At 42.2% G+C, this 16,350-nt stretch overlaps 1 protein-coding gene across 3 annotated transcripts in view; it reads right to left on the bottom strand.

The window, feature by feature from the left end:
- The window catches only part of PNPLA7 (patatin like domain 7, lysophospholipase), a 339,713-nt gene that overhangs the window by 4,383 nt on the left and 318,980 nt on the right, over nucleotides 1-16,350 (bottom strand). For all 3 annotated transcript variants that reach the window (XM_073558322.1, XM_073558321.1, XM_073558323.1), the window contains 3 exons: nucleotides 16,078-16,230; nucleotides 14,922-15,032; nucleotides 2,340-2,424 (listed from right to left, as the gene is read on the bottom strand). In XM_073558322.1, coding sequence (XP_073414423.1) covers nucleotides 2,340-2,424; nucleotides 14,922-15,032; nucleotides 16,078-16,230 — 349 coding nt within the window. The remainder of the gene's footprint in view (nucleotides 1-2,339; nucleotides 2,425-14,921; nucleotides 15,033-16,077; nucleotides 16,231-16,350) is intronic.

Genomic DNA, 16,350 nt, shown 5'->3' with positions numbered 1-16,350 from the left:
GGGTAGAGATTTACAGGAATTCACTGGAATTGATGGAGGTCAGAAGTGAACAATCCTCAACTGCTCTCCTCATTCACTCAGCTCTGTGGGGAGATCATAACCTTCCCCCTTATTCCTTGAGTGGGTGACTTCAGTAATAATTGATATCATAAAACCAATAGTAGACAATCATTAGGGGGCTAAGTGATATGAGATTAACTCCTTCTTGCCTTTTATATTTCACCAGACCCCTCATATAAAGATCACGCAGCTTTGGGTTAAGCAGCGAGCTTTCCTATACACCTACTGCAGGTTTTTTTACGGTCTGTGTGACTGGTAGCAAACAACAGATAATTAAAATACCTACGCTCTTAGCTCTGTAACACGGTGTCATGAGCACCAAAGCAACTGTGTAACCCCTGCAGGACCAGACTTACTATGCAAGATCATGTACATGGAAGCATTTGAGGAGAAAGTAAGACATATTGGTGCTACGTTATAGTTACTCCACGTGTACAGGTGGACATAATGATGTACCACCTATGTATGTATGGTAACTGACAGCTACATGGGTCTTCAGAAACCTCAGTGATGTCAGAGATCAAGATGAAAGTGGTGGGGCTATCATTTTTGCACAGTTCACTGTGTAGGAAAATCCTGAACACCTATTCCCCAGTATGTGTACGGATCTGTTGAGGACAATCAATAATTAGTCTATCCAGCTGTTGCAAAACTACAACTCTGACAGACAGCAATTGGGAGGGCCACAAGTCCATAACCTACTCCTATCTACCGGCAGGTTGTTCCAGAGCAGGAGGAGTAGATCGATGGTTGATATTTGCGTAGTGATAAATTCAGCACCACTTATTGATTGTGATTCCTGCTCGCTCTGGAGTTTATGAGTCTTGGGGTGAAACTACTCCATGATTGACAGCTCGTACGTACATGCTTATATAGGGCAGGTTTATATTAAAGGTAATCGGGGTGCTCACTGTTTAATGTCTGGTGCTCAGAGGTAAAATCCAACAATGAATATAATACAAATAACCTCGGCACACAAAATTCAAATGATCAAAGATCAAAAAGTTTATTATAGATCTCTAATTCGTACAAAAAAAATAGACCAGAAGATTACAATTGTTCCACAGATAAAAAAAAAAAAAAAAAAAAAAAAAAAAAAAAAAATCAACGTTTCGGCTATTGCGCCTTTTTCAAGAATTTATCTGCAAGAAACCCAACCATACAAAAAATATTTCCGTATGAAGAAACATAAGTGCATATGTAACATTCAAATCACATATTAGAAATATAATACAAAAATCATAAGCATATCCAACAGAGTACCAGTAGTACTAAGGTCACAAATGATAATTTCCCTAGAGAAAAGACTCCTCCTATCTTCCCCATATATAATACTACCTTAAAAGTCCTAAAGTTTAATACCTGTGGGCCACAGAGCACATCGCACGGGCAACCAGCGTGTACCTGCACGCGATCCACAGACCCTTCCACAAGTGGTATGTTTTGATTGGGCGCGTTACTATGTTTTAATGGAGCGCATTATGATTTGTATTCCGACAAGGCATTATTATGGTATTTTCTTTTTGTAAGGCAACCCACGCTTTTGTAGCCTATATGACGAACCTCATTCTGGTGTCTATGGATCATTATTCCCACAGGTATTACACTTTTGACATTTAAGGTAGTATTATATATGGGGAAGATAAGAGGAGTCTTTTCTCTAGGGAAATCATCATTTGTGACCTTAGTACTACTGGTACTCTGTTGGATATGCTTATGATTTTTGTATTATATTTCTAATATGTGATTTGAATGTTACATATGCACTTATGCTTCTTCATACGGAAATATTTTTTGTATGGTTTCGTTTCTTGCAGATAAATTCTTGAAAAAGGCGCAATAGCCAAAATGTTGATTTTTTTTATCTGTGGAACAATTCTAATCTTCTGGTCTATTTTTTGCACGAATTAAGGATATATAATAAACTTTTTGATCTTTGATCATTTGAATTTTGTGTGCCGAGGTTATTTGTACTATATAGGGCAGGTTGTTAATCAGTGAGTGTCTGCTGCATCTATGAACCCAGAGCGATCAGGGAATTACAGCCATAAATTACAAGTAATACTCAATCATTCTCCACAAACCAACCAATCAGGCATCCATCTGCCAGGCTCCTCCTGCTCTACAGTAAGCAGCCTGCAGGTAGATTGTTACTCAGCTTGGTAATCATTTATTCATTATACCCTGTTAATTAGATACATCGACATCCATCTAATGCCCCACACAGCCCAGCTCTTTTCTTTGGACCCATATTCACGGCTCTTGTATGGGAAACTTACCGTCCACGACAGCTGCTTTGACAGGTTCTATCCTTGACACTATTTCGGCCAAATCTGTGAAAGAGGCGTTAGGGCAAGTGTTCAACTGTGGAATGAGAGCAACAAGTGTCAGAAAATGGCCGGCTAATATGGCATCTTGCAGGTTTATTATGTGCCATGTACTTATGGAGTGTTTCCATAGGACATAAAGGGAAAATCTATGTGCAACATCACTCCAAGCCACAGACGGCAGCCAGAAAGTCAGGTTATAATTTGCAACAATTCTTCTATGTTATGACTTATTTTTTTAACTTCATGTACAAGTAGATCAGCAGTTACTGTAATGTTGTATTGGTATTTTAGCAAAGTATCATGTATAGGTGGAAACACAGTCAAAGGTGTTCCATTCTGGGGCTGCTATTTTATGAGGTACGTCCACTTTAAGTACCAACTTTACACTAACATTTTAATTAATAAACCCGGTCACACATATTGCGGTCTCTAGGTCGTCAGCTAGAAAAGGCTGATAACACTGACCCTCAACTACTCCGCCTGTCACTATATCAAGGTCACTGTGTCCTCTATCGGCTCCCATAGCACAATAAATCATCCCCGTGAGGCAAACGCTCAGCTACACTTGCACAATCTGTATGAGACGGATTGACCGGCGCTGAAGCTGTAGGTGGACGCAGTCATGACATTTTGTCTCTACACTGAGGTTTCTGTGTACCAGTCACCCCCTGCAGTTCACAGTGATGGTATTGATGAGAAAAGCTTTAACTTTCCTTTTACATTGCACGCAATCACGTGCAGAAAGCTGAGAAATGTCACCAGATTAATGAAATCAAGTCAATGGGACTGAATTTCTACCACATCCTGCTCTGATGTAAATGGGACATCGATCTGCACTGAACTCTGCAATTAGGTTTCCTTATTTTCTTTATTTGTTTGGAGCGGTCACACTCTCTGCACAATAAAGGAAGCAAATAGTGACCTTAAGACAAGCACCCCACACATTGCAGGGGATCCAAAAGCTATAACAATACTATTCCCCCATATGTCCAAGAATATAACTACTATAATACTGCCCCTATGTACAAGAATATAACTACTATAATACTGCTCCCTATGTACAAGACTATAACTACTATAATACTGCTCCTATATACAAGAATATAACTACTATAATACTGCCCCCTATGTACAAGAATATACCTACTACAATACTGATCCTATGTACAAGAATATAACTACTATAATACTGCCCCCTATGTGCAAGAATATAACTACTATAATACTGCCCCATATGTACAAGAATATACCTACTACAATACTGATCCTATGTACAAGAATATAACTACTATAATACTGCCCCCTATGTACAAGAATATAACTACTATAATACTGCCCCTATGTGCAAGAATATAACTACTATAATACTGCTCCCTATGTACAAGAATATAACTACTATAATACTGCCACTATGTACAAGAATATAACTGCTCATATGTACAAGAATATAACTACTATAATACTGCCCCCACATACAAGAATATAACTACTATAATACTGTCCCCTATGTGCAAGAATATAACTACTATAATACTGCTTCTATGTACAAGAATATAACTACTATAATACTGCCCCCTATGTACAAGAATATAACTACTATAATACTGCCCCTATGTGCAAGGCTATAACTACTATAATACTGCTCCCTATGTACAAGAATATAACTACTATAATACTGCCACTATGTACAAGAATATAACTACTATAATACTGCCACTATGTACAAGAATATACTATAATACTGCTCATATGTACAAGAATATAACTACTATAATACTGCCCCCACATACAAGAATATAACTACTATAATACTGTCCCCTATGTGCAAGAATATAACTACTATAATACTGCTCCTAAATACAAGAATATAACTACTATAATACTGCTCCCATGTACAAGAATATAACTACTATAATACTGCCCCCTATGAACAAGAATATACCTACTATAGTACTGATCCTATGTACAAGAATATAACTACTATAATACTGCCCCCACATACAAGAATATAACTACTATAATACTGCCCCCTATGTACAAGAATATAACTACTATAGTACTGCCCCCATATACAAGAATATAACTACTATAATACTGCTCCTATGGCCAAGAATATAACTACTATAATACTACTCCCTATGTACAAGAATATAACTACTGTAATGCTGCCCCTATGTGCAAGAATATAACTACTTATTTTTATTAATAAGACAAAAGAATCTAATTAATAAAAATATTGGAGTAAGAGAAACCAATCACAAACTAAAATGTTCCTATACTAATGCACAAAGCATGGGCAACAAACAAGGAGAATTGGAACTACTAACACAGGAAAAGAAATATGATGTCATTGGAATCACTGAAACTTGGTGGGACAATACACATGATTTGAACACAAGGCTAGAAGGATACAATTTATTTGCAAGAAACAAACTTGATAAACGAGGAGGAGGTGTCGCATTGTATGTTAGAAACGCGTATATCTGCACAGAGATTGAAGCTTCAGAGACTGGGAGTTCTGTGGAAACTGTTTGGGTAAGAATACAAGGACAGAACAATGGAAAGGACACCTGTTATGACTGAGTCACCGTAGGAGGCAGACACAAAAATAGAAGCTACGTCCAGAAAACCAGAGAAGTTGGCAACTATCAGATTGCAGACCCCTGAACCTATCAACACAACTAGCAGTAGCCGTGGGGGGTTCCTACGAAGCCCTAGACCCCTCGATCACAGCCGGAGCGCTAAATAGCCTAAAGACAGAAAAGGAAATCTAAACTGCCCCAAAGCAGACCCCAAAGTAAAAGGCAGCCCCCAACATATAATGACGGTGAAGCAAGATGAAAAAACACTCACACAGATAGAAAGATAGACTGAGCAAAGACGGGGCCCAAGCTAACTAAACAGAACAGGAAAGGAAGGTTGCTGTCTGCAATCTGCCAAAACCCTATCAAAGGCATAAGCCAACAAGCTGATATGAAAAAGACCCTGAAGCAGCTAGGCTTCAAAAACTAAATCAGCACTCAGGTATTTTCAGAAGACAGAGCTAAAGGAATTCAGCACACCCCAGCAGGGAATGGCAGAAATCCAGAAAAACAAAGCAAAACAAAGTCAAAGCAAGAATGCAAAAAGCCGAGCAGAAAACTTAGCTTTAGAAGAGCAGGAATTCAGACTGGTCTCCAAGGATCCCACAGAGAAATCACCCGCAGGGCAGAAGGGCGTCGACAGCCTTATATCCAGTCAGTAACTCCACTCAGCCAGTCATCATCATCAGACTCAGGTGTTTGATAATCAGGCTCACTACCTTTCTTTACCAGAAGAGGGAGTTCCTCGGGCCTCAGTAGTGAAGGGGAAAATGAACTCAACAGTACCTCCCCCTTGAGGAGGGGGTCACCGAACCCTCAACAACGCCACCAGGGCGATCAGGGTGAGCCCGATGAAAGGCACGCACCAATCTTTTGGCATGAATATCAGAGGCAGAGACCCAGGAATTAACCTCCTGACCATAACCCTTCCACTTAACCAAATACTGGAGTCTCCGTCTAGCCAGACGGGAATCCAGTACTTTCTCTACCTCATATTCCATGTTACCTTCAACCAATACAGGGTCTGGAGGTGCCACCCCCGGAACAACAGGTTCAACAAACCTCTTCAACAAAGATTTATGGAACACATTATGGATTTTAAATGTGACAGGAAGAGCCAAACGAAAAGAGACCGGATTAATAATCTCCAAAATCTTGTAAGGTCCAATAAATCTAGGCTTAAACTTAGGAGAAGCCACCTTCATAGCAATATTTTTTGATGATAACCACACCATATCACCAACCTTAAACTGGGGACCAATGGTCCTATGTCGGTTGGAAAACCGCTGGGCCTTTTCCTGGGAGAGAGATAACTTATCCACCACTTGGTCCCAGATCTGGTGCATTCTCTCCACCACAGTGTCAATACCTGGGCAGGCAAAGGGCTCCACCTGCCCTGAAGAAAATCGAGGATTAAACCCAAAGTTACAAAAAAAAGGTGACATCAAAGTGGCAGAACTAGCTCTATTATTTAAAGCAAATTCAGCCAAGGGCAAAAATGAAACCCAATCATCCTGATCAGCAGAAATAAAACATTTCAAATATGACTCCAAGGTCTGGTTTGTTCTCTCTGTCTGCCCATTGGTCTGAGGGTGAAAAGCAGAGGAGAAGGGCAACTGAATTCCCAGCTTGGAACAGAAAGTTCTCCAAAATCTTGACACAAACTGGACTCCTCTGTCAGATACAATGTTCTCAGGAATCCCGTGCAAGCGAACCACCTGTTGTAAAAACAGGGGCACCAACTCAGAGGAAGACGGCAACTTAGGGAGTGGTACAAGATGAACCATCTTAGAGAACCTATCACAAATCACCCAAATAACAGTCATCCTTTGAGAGACAGGCATATCAGAGATGAAATCCATTGAAATATGGGTCCATGGCCTCTTGGGGACAGGCAAAGGCATCAACAACCCACTAGAGCGAGAACACGATTTAGACCGGGAGCACGTCCCACAGGACTGCACAAAATTCCTGACATCACGAGACAAGGAGGGCCACCAAAAAGACCGACTCACCAGATCTCTAGTACCAAAAATACCTGGATGACCAGCCAAAGCAGAGCAATGAACTTCAGACATCACTCTCTTCTTCCACTGGTCAGGAACTAGGAACATACAACTTTCCACTGGGACAACGCTCAGGTTTGTCCTCCTAGAACTCTTCCAGAGCACGTCTCAAATCAGGCGAGATGGCAGAAAGCACTACCCCTTCGCCTAAGATGGTAGCAGGCTTGGTCACCACAGGAGAATCAGCAAAGAAGCTCCAAGAGAGGGCGTCTGCCTTGACATTCTTAGTTCCAGGAAGAAAAGAAACCACAAAATCAAAACGTGTAAAAAACAAGGCCCACCTAGCCTGTCTAGGGTTCAAGCGCTTAGCCGACTCTAGGTAAATCAAATTCTTGTGGTCAGTGAGGACCACGACTTGATGCTTAGCTCCCTCCAACCAATGTCTCCACTCCTCAAATGCCCATTTCATGGCCAACAGTTCCCTATTCCCCACATCATAGTTACGTTCAGATGGAGAGAACTTTCGGGAAAAGAAAGCACAGGGATTCATTTTAGATGTTACAGGATCCTTTTGGGACAAAACAGCTCCTGCACCAATCTCAGAAGCATCCACCTCTACCTGGAACGGAAGTGAGACATCAGGTTGCCGCAAAACCGGGACGGAGGTGAATCTTCGCTTCAGCTCCTGAAAGGAAGAAACAGCCTCCGGAGACCAATTTAACACATCAGCACCCTTCTTAGTCAAATCAGTCAATGGCTTGGCAATACTAGAAAATTTTGCTATAAATTTCCGATAAAAATTAGCAAAACCCAAAAACTTCTGGAGGGCCTTCAAAGAAGTGGGCTGAACCCAATCGTAAATGGCCTGTACCTTGGCCGGGTCCATTTCAATAGTTGACGGGACAAAATAAATCCCAAAAAAGAAATCCTCTGTACTCCAAAAAGGCATTTAGATCCTTTGACATACAGGGAATTCTCCCACAAGATCCGGAACACAGTCCGAATATGTTCCACATGAGAATCCCAATCCTTGGAGAAGATCAAAATATCATCCAGATAGATAATCAAAAATTTATCGACAAAATCTCGGAAAATATTGTTCATGAAGCACTGGAAGACAGAAGGGGCATTAGTGAGCCCAAAAGGCATCACCAGGCACTCAAAATGTCCCTCCGGAGTATTAAACGCCGTCTTCCATTCATCCCCATGCTTAATGCGAATAAGATTATACGCCCCCCTGAGGTCAAGCTTGGTAAACCAGCAAGCACCTTTAACTCTGGAGAATAGATCAGAAATCAGGGGTAACGGATACTGATATTTAACAGTAATTTTGTTGAGGGCATGATAATCAATACAAGGTCTTCATGATCCATCCTTTTTGGCTACAAAAAAAAAAACGGCACCTAAGGGTGACGAGGATGGTCTAATATGACCCTTCTCCAACGCCTCCTTAATATAGGATCGCATAGCCTCGTGCTCGGGTACAGATAAATTGAAGAGCCGACCCTTGGGAAATTTACACCCCGGGCTCAGTTCAATTGCACATTCATAACTCCTATGAGGAGGCAGAGACGCAGACTCATTCTCACTAAATACATCATAAAAGTCCGCCAAATAATCAGGAACATCATGCGACTGAGGAGAGGTGGAAAACACCGGAGCCTCACTAAAGGCACACCGACAACCCCAACTCACCACAGACACAGATTTCCAATCCAAAACTGGATTATGAATTTGTAACCAGGGAAACCCCAGAACAATAGTATCATGCAGATTATGCAACACCAAAAATCTGCAATTTTCTTGATGGTCTGGGGCGACCCGCATTACCACCTGGGTCCAAAACTGAGGTTTATTTTTAGCCAAAGGAGTAGCATCAATCCCCTCAAAGGGATAGGCGTCTGCAGAGGTGTCATCGGAAATCCACAACGTTTAGCAAAATCCAAGTCCATTAGGTTTAGGGCTGCTCCCGAATCCACAAAAGCCTTGGCGGAAAATGTGGACAGGGAGCAGATCAGAGTAATAGCCAGAAGAAACTTAGGTTGAACACCACCAACAGAAAACGTGTGTGCAAAGCGTTTCTCTCGTTTAGGACAGACAGAAATAATATGCGAGGCATCTCCACAGAAAAAACACAACTTATTACGCCTTCTGAACTCCTAACGCTGCTCTCTGGAAAAAACTCACATTGCATAGGTTCAGACATTTGTTCAACAGGTGGCAACACCTCTCGTGCAGCTTTGCGTTCGCGCAAACGCCGATCAACCTGAATGGCTAATGGCATAGAATCGTCAAGACCAGAGGGAACAGGAAATCCCACCATAGTATCTTTTACGGCTTCTGACAACCCCTTCCGAAAGAGAGCAGCCAAGGCATTATCATTCCAGGTAGTAAGTACTGCCCACTTTCGGAATTTTTGACAGTACAATTCTGCAGAATCACAACCCTGGTTCAATGCCAGCAGGGTCTTTTCAGCCTGATAAATGGCATTAGGTTCGTCATACAACAACCCCAAGGCCTGAAAAAATGCGTTCACATTAGTCAGAATAGGATCATCTGGTTTCAAAGAAAACGCCCAATCCTGGGGATCGCCACGCAGCAAAGAGATGACAATTTTAACCTGCTGCGCGGAGCTCCCTGACGAGTTAGGCTTCAAGGCAAAAAATAATTTACAATTATTTTTGAAATTCAAAAATTTAGACCGATCCCCAAAAAATACATCAGGTGTAGGAATCTTTGGTTCAGCAGCATGTGAATGAGCAAGGTAGGTGGAAATTCCCCGCACTTCCGCAGCGAGCTGCTCCACACGATCAGACAATTGCTTTATCTCCATTGAGAGAAAAAAATTCCCCCTACGGCCTCAGAGATATAGAGGAAAAAATATACACTTTTTTTTTTTTATACAATTCTTTCCTGCTATTGAGTACCCTAGGATCTGTGGTATGGCTGGTGATTCTGTTATGATTGAGTCACCGTAGGAGGCAGACACAAAAATAGAAGCTACGTCCAGAAAACCAGAGAAGTTGGCAACTATCAGATTGCAGACCCCTGAACCTATCAACACAACTAGCAGTAGCCGTGGGGGGTTCCTACGATGCCCTAGACCCCTCGATCACAGCCGGAGCGCTAAATAGCCTAAAGACAGAAAAGGAAATCTAAACTGCCCCAGAGCAGACCCCAAAGTAAAAGGCAGCCCCCAACATATAATGACGGTGAAGCAAGATGAAAAAACACTCACACAGATAGAAAGATAGAATGAGCAAAGACGGGGCCCAAGCTAACTAAACAGAACAGGAAAGGAAGGTTGCTGTCTGCAATCTGCCAAAACCCTATCAAAGACATAAGCCAACAAGCTGATATGAAAAAGACCCTGAAGCAGCTAGGCTTCAAAAACTAAATCAGCACTCAGGTATTTTCAGAAGACAGAGCTAAAGGAATTCAGCACACCCCAGCAGGGAATGGCAGAAACCCAGAAAAACAAAGCAAGAATGCAAAAAGCCGAGCAGAAAACTTAGCTTTAGAAGAGCAGGAATTCAGACTGGTCTCCAAGGATCCCACAGAGAAATCACCCGCAGGGCAGAAGGGCGTCGGCAGCCTTATATCCAGTCAGTAACTCCACTCAGCCAGTCATCATCATCAGACTCAGGTGTTTGATAATCAGGCTCACTACCTTTCTTCACCAGAAGAGGGAGTTCCTCAGGCCTCAGTAGTGAAGGGGAAAATGAACTCACAACAGACACCATTGTAGGCATTTACTACAGGCCGCCTGTGCAAGCTGCAGATATGGATGAACTCTTTATGCATCAAATGGCCAAGTTCTCCAGAAAATATGACATACTGTAGTTGTCATGGGAGATTTCAACTATCCAGACATTTGTTGGGAATCTCTCTCAGGCAAAACTAACAGGTCAAGGAAATTCTTATCCTCTCTTGCTGACAACTTTATCTTCCAAAAGGTAGGGGAGAAAACAAGGGGATCTGCTACCTTGGATCTAATCCTTCTAAACAGGGAGGAAATGGTTGAGGAGGTAAAAGTGGCTAGGACCCTAGGAGGTAGCGACCATGCTATTTTAGAATTTTGGATAACTAGAGGAGGAAGACCTGTGAAGACTCAGACGTCAAGGTTAGATTTCAGAAAGGCAGATTTTAAGGGATTCAGAAAGAGAATTGGACGGATCCAATGGCTGGATATCCTTAAAGACAAAAATGTCCAGGAAGGATGGGAAATCTTGAAAAATGAAATTCTCAAAGCACAATTGTTAACAATTCCGAAAAGAGGGAAGAATAGGAAGCATTTAAGGAAACCAGGATGGATGAACACAGAACTTAAGCACATGGTAAAAAGGAAGAAAAAATGTTTAGAAAATGGAAAGAGGGAGGCATATCTAAAGAAGAATATAATGCTGTCTGCAGAACCTGCAAGGCACAAATCAGATTATCTAAAGCTGACAATGAATTGAGGCTTGCAAGAGATGTCAGAAGCAATAATAAAGGATTTTGGGGATATGTCAAAAGTAAAAGAAAAGTCAAAGATGCTATAGGATTTTTACAGGATGAAAATGATGAAATGGTAAGACAGGATGTTGAGAAGGCCGAACTTTTAAATTCCTATTTTGCATCTGTTTTCTCTCAGAAAGGAAATGTAACATCAACTGTTTTTCACTGTCCTATTAAGGGAATAGAAGAATCCAGGATATCTATAAACAGAAAGATAGTGAGGAAACACTTAGCTAACCTAAATGAATTCAAGTCTCCAGGTCCAGATGAATTACACCCCAGAGTACTGAAGGAGATAGAAGAAATTTTTGAACCCCTCTCCATAATCTTTGAAAATTCTTGGAGAACAAGAGAAGTCCCAGAAGACTGGAGAAGAGCAAATGTTGTTCCTATCTTCAAAAAGGGGAAGAAGGTGGACCCAGGCAACTATAGGCCGGTGAGTCTGACTTCTATACCAGGAAAGATCTTTGAACAAATTATTAAACAACATGTATGTCAGTACCTGGATAAGAATGAAGTGATTAAACAGTCAGCATGGGTTTGTAACTCATAAGCCATGTCAGACTAACTTAATTTCCTTCTATCACGGAATCACTGATTGGGTGGATCAAGGAAATGCTGTAGATATAGTATATATTGACTTCAGCAAAGCATTTGACAAAGTATCTCATACCATCCTTATTGAAAAAATGACTAAGTATGGAATGGACAAGGCAACTGTTAGGTGGATTCATAACTGGCTTAGTGATCGGACCCAAAGAGTGGTCGTAAATGGCTGCACATCCAGTTGGAAGAATGTCTCAAGTGGGGTACCACAGGGCTCTGTCCTGGGCCCTGTATTGTTCAACATCTTTATCAACGATTTAGATGAAGGAATTGAGGGTAAACTGATTAAATTTGCTGATGACACAAACCTAGGAGGGATAGCTAATACTAGAGAAGAGAGAGAGGATTCAAAAAGATATAAATAAACTGGAGCAGTGGGCAGCAACTAACAGAATAGTTTTTAACAGGGAATAATGCAAAGTACTACATCTGGGCAATAAAAATGAAAAAAGCATATACAGAATGGGAGGAATAGGGCTAAACAACAGCACATGTGAAAAAGACTTGGGTATACTAATAGATCACAGACTGAATATGAGTCAACAGTGTGATGCAGCAGCAAAAAAGGCAAATGCAATTCTAGGATGTATTAACAGAAGCATACAGTCTGGATCACGTGAAGTCATTATTTCCCTCTACTCCTCTTTGGTCAGACCTCATCTGGAATATTATGTCCAGTTTTGGGCACCGCATTTTAAAAAAAGACATCAACAAACTGGAGCAAGTTCAGAAAAGAGCGACCAGAATGGTGACTGGTCTGCAAACCCTGTCTTATGAGGAAAGGTTGCAGGATTTGGGAATGTTTAGTTTGCAAAAGAGAAGACTGAGAGGAGACTTAATAGCTGTCTACAAATATCTAAAGGGCTGTCACATTGTAGAAGGATCATCGTTATTCTCATTTGCACAAGGAAAGACTAGAAGCAATGGGATGAAACTGAATGGGAGGAGACACAGATTAGATATTAGAAAAAACTTTGACAGTTAAAGTGATCAATGAGTGGAACAGGCTGCCACGAGAAGTGGTGAGTTCTCCTTCAATGGAAGTCTACAAACAGAGGCTGGACAGACATCTGACTGGGATGATTTAGCGAATCCTGCTTTGAGCAGGGGGTTGGACCAGATGGCTCAGGATGTCCTTTCCAACTCTAAGATTCTATGATTCTAAACTATAATACTGCCACTATCTCCAAGAATATAACTACTATAATACTGCCTCCTATGTACAAGAATACAATTATGGCAGCACGGTGGCTCAGTAGTTAGCACTGCAGCCTCGCATCGCTGGGGTCCAGGGTTCAAATCCCATCAAGGACAACATCTGCAAGGAGTTTGTGTGTTCTCCCTGTGTTTGTGTGGGTTTCCTCTGGGTAATCCGGTTTCTTCAACATTACAAACTGATAGGGAATTTAGATTGTGAGCGCCAGTGCCAATAGTGTCTGTAAAGCACGGTGGAATTCATGGCGCTAAATAAAAGAGTAAAATAAATAAACTACTATAACACCACCCCATGTGTACAAGAACATAACTACAATAATACTGCTTCTATGTACAAGAATATAACTACTATAATACTGCCCCCATGTACAACAATATAACTACTATAATACTGCCCCTATGTACAACAATAAAACTGATATGATGGAAAACAGAATAGGTTTGGTAATTATCACTTGTGACAGAAGTTGCCCCCACACTTCCTTTATGGTAACTGACAATACAAAGACATAAGCACAGCTCACTAGGCATCTTGATTTTCAGTCTTAAGCCCCCGTCACACAGTTTTGTGACGCAACAGCGATCTCACCAGCGAGATCACTGTGTCTGACACTTCTCAGCGACCGGCCCCCCTGCTGGGTATCGCTGATCGTCCTGGAATGGCCAGGACATTTTTTTGATCGCTGGTCTCCCGCTGGCCAGCACGCATCGCTGCATGTGACAGGCGCGAGACCAGCGATCAGCGAGCTGCCGCTGGTAACTAAGGTAAACATCGGGTTTCTAAGCGGCGTGCAGTGCTTAGAAACCCGATGTGTACTTTAGTTACCAGCGCGCTGGTGCAGGGAGCTGGTACCCAAGGTACACCTCAGGTTTCTAAGTGCCGCGCGCCGCTTAGAAACCCGATGTGTACCTTGGTTACCAGCTCTTTGCATCAGCGCGCTGGTAACTAAGCTACACAGTGGGTAACTAAGCGACGTGCGTCGCTTGTTACCCACATGTCGCTGGTGCTGATCGCTGGTGAAGCTGCCTGTTTGGCAGCTCACCAGCGATCATGTAGCGACACACCAGCGATCCTGACAAGGTCATATCGTTGTCGGGATCGCTGGTGCGTCACAATGTGTGACGGGGTCCTTAGATTGAATATTCCTCCTAATTTACAGCATATACAATAATCTTGGGTTTATTAACCTCTCAGCACACACCGTCACGCAACAAATAATAACTGGTTGTCTAGCACTCACATCCCACAGACCCTCCTCTGGGAAGTGATGATGACTGTGCCCCTTACCAGAGGTATAATGATTTTTTCCAGTGATTCCAATATATTTCCCCACTGGTTGTGTACCTCTGTGTCCTACATCCGTCATGTAGGAGATTCCTAAAGAAAATGGGGCGCTTCTTCCTGAGACATGTTCAATGAGTCTTACTGCTGCAATCATCTGTGCCTCAATAAAATAACTGGATTCTCACCACAGAGGCTATGTACAAAAGACTAGGTCAAATAGGGCACACTACTAACAAATAGGCATAAAATTTTATTATTAAATTGTGCAGGGCTCCGATATAAACTGTTGTTGGACGTACTGTAATAGTACACTACATGTAGTAAACCTAGGAGAACTTACGTCTGACGTTTTGGATTTACAGGTGTCCTGACGATCCTTTAGCATTTTTTCAATCACCCCGCTGCGGCCCCACACGTTAAATACAGTATTTCCATGCTGGTGTCCAACATCCTGAAGTCAGGAGAGAAGGGGTTAGCTTCGATATGGCATAACAAGGGCATAGGCATTGTGCTCAAATGGTGCCTGGTATTCTATGAACTATTGGTAACTTCATACTGGGCTACTGTGGGGTGGGGACACATAATAAAGTACAACAACTACTTGCAGTAGAGGACCCTGTAATACATCTGAAGCTCAAAAATGTAATGGCTAATTCTACATAAATGAAACGTGGGGCAGCAGGGCAGGCACGTCACCCAGGGGAGCCGCATCAGGACAGCCGCATCACCCAGGGCAAGCCATGGCAAGGCATGCACGTCACCAGGGCAAGCCACGGCAGGGCAGGCATGTCGCTCAGGGCAAGCCACAGCAGGGCAGGCACACCGCCCAGGGCAAGCCACGGCAGGGCATTAGGCTGTTAAGAGGTGCTAACAGAAGAGCAGCCCCATTTCAATATAAGCTCTGGATGTGACAGGAGGTGCAGACCTCATCTTTTATGCTGCACAGATACATCTAGGTAGTAACATTTTTCCCTTGTCAAAATGTAAAATAAGCTGAAATCACCAGAATCTCCAATAACCAGAAGTGACAAGAGCTGATTCATGGTGAGACAGTCAAGTTTACTGGCTGTGAGGGAGAAAAAACGAGTGGTTTAATTAATAGACACTTCTACCAGAGGCTTTCTTCTGTCGACTGTGAGTTATGGAGAGCTGTGAATGCTGCCAGAGCCATGGAGATAAAAGGGACACTTCTACAAAGATGACTTGAATGTTATTTTAATCTGGATCCTCTGGAGTCACTCTTAGCCAGAGACCATATAAAGAGATGTAATGGAAGTAAGAAGAATGGGCCACTGGCTGCTGCACCGGTGTGACCCCATAGACTCCTCAATCTCAAGTGAAGGAAATAAAGGTTTGGGGGTCCTGTAGATTTAACTCCTGCACCTCCTCCCATCTTTGCAGAGCGAATGTATCATTATCACTCAGATCTCAGGCCGAACCCATTGGTTTTAATGACCCCTTCCCCTAAAAAAAATGTAGAAAAAAAAGATGCATACACAAATCTCATCAAATTTTCCAAATTCTAGTGTTCCATATCTATCAATGGGAGGTCGTATGTACTCGCAGTACTCATTATTCATCACCATCTCAAGCTGACGCACACAACACACATAGGCCAAGCGTGTCTGGATCTCTGCCATGTTCAGCACCTAAAGGGGCAAACAATAAAGGGCATACAGTCAGGTATTGCTCCCCACTATGAATAGCTCACTTACAGACAGAACAGGTTCTGCGGCCATAAAACTACAAGTCCTAAATATCATCTCTAA

Source organism: Dendrobates tinctorius, unplaced genomic scaffold (assembly GCF_039654945.1).
Source record: "Dendrobates tinctorius isolate UK_male_01 unplaced genomic scaffold, ASM3965494v1 ptg000013l, whole genome shotgun sequence".
NCBI lineage: Eukaryota > Metazoa > Chordata > Amphibia > Anura > Dendrobatidae > Dendrobates > Dendrobates tinctorius.
This window is presented reverse-complemented; position numbering and strand designations above follow the sequence as displayed.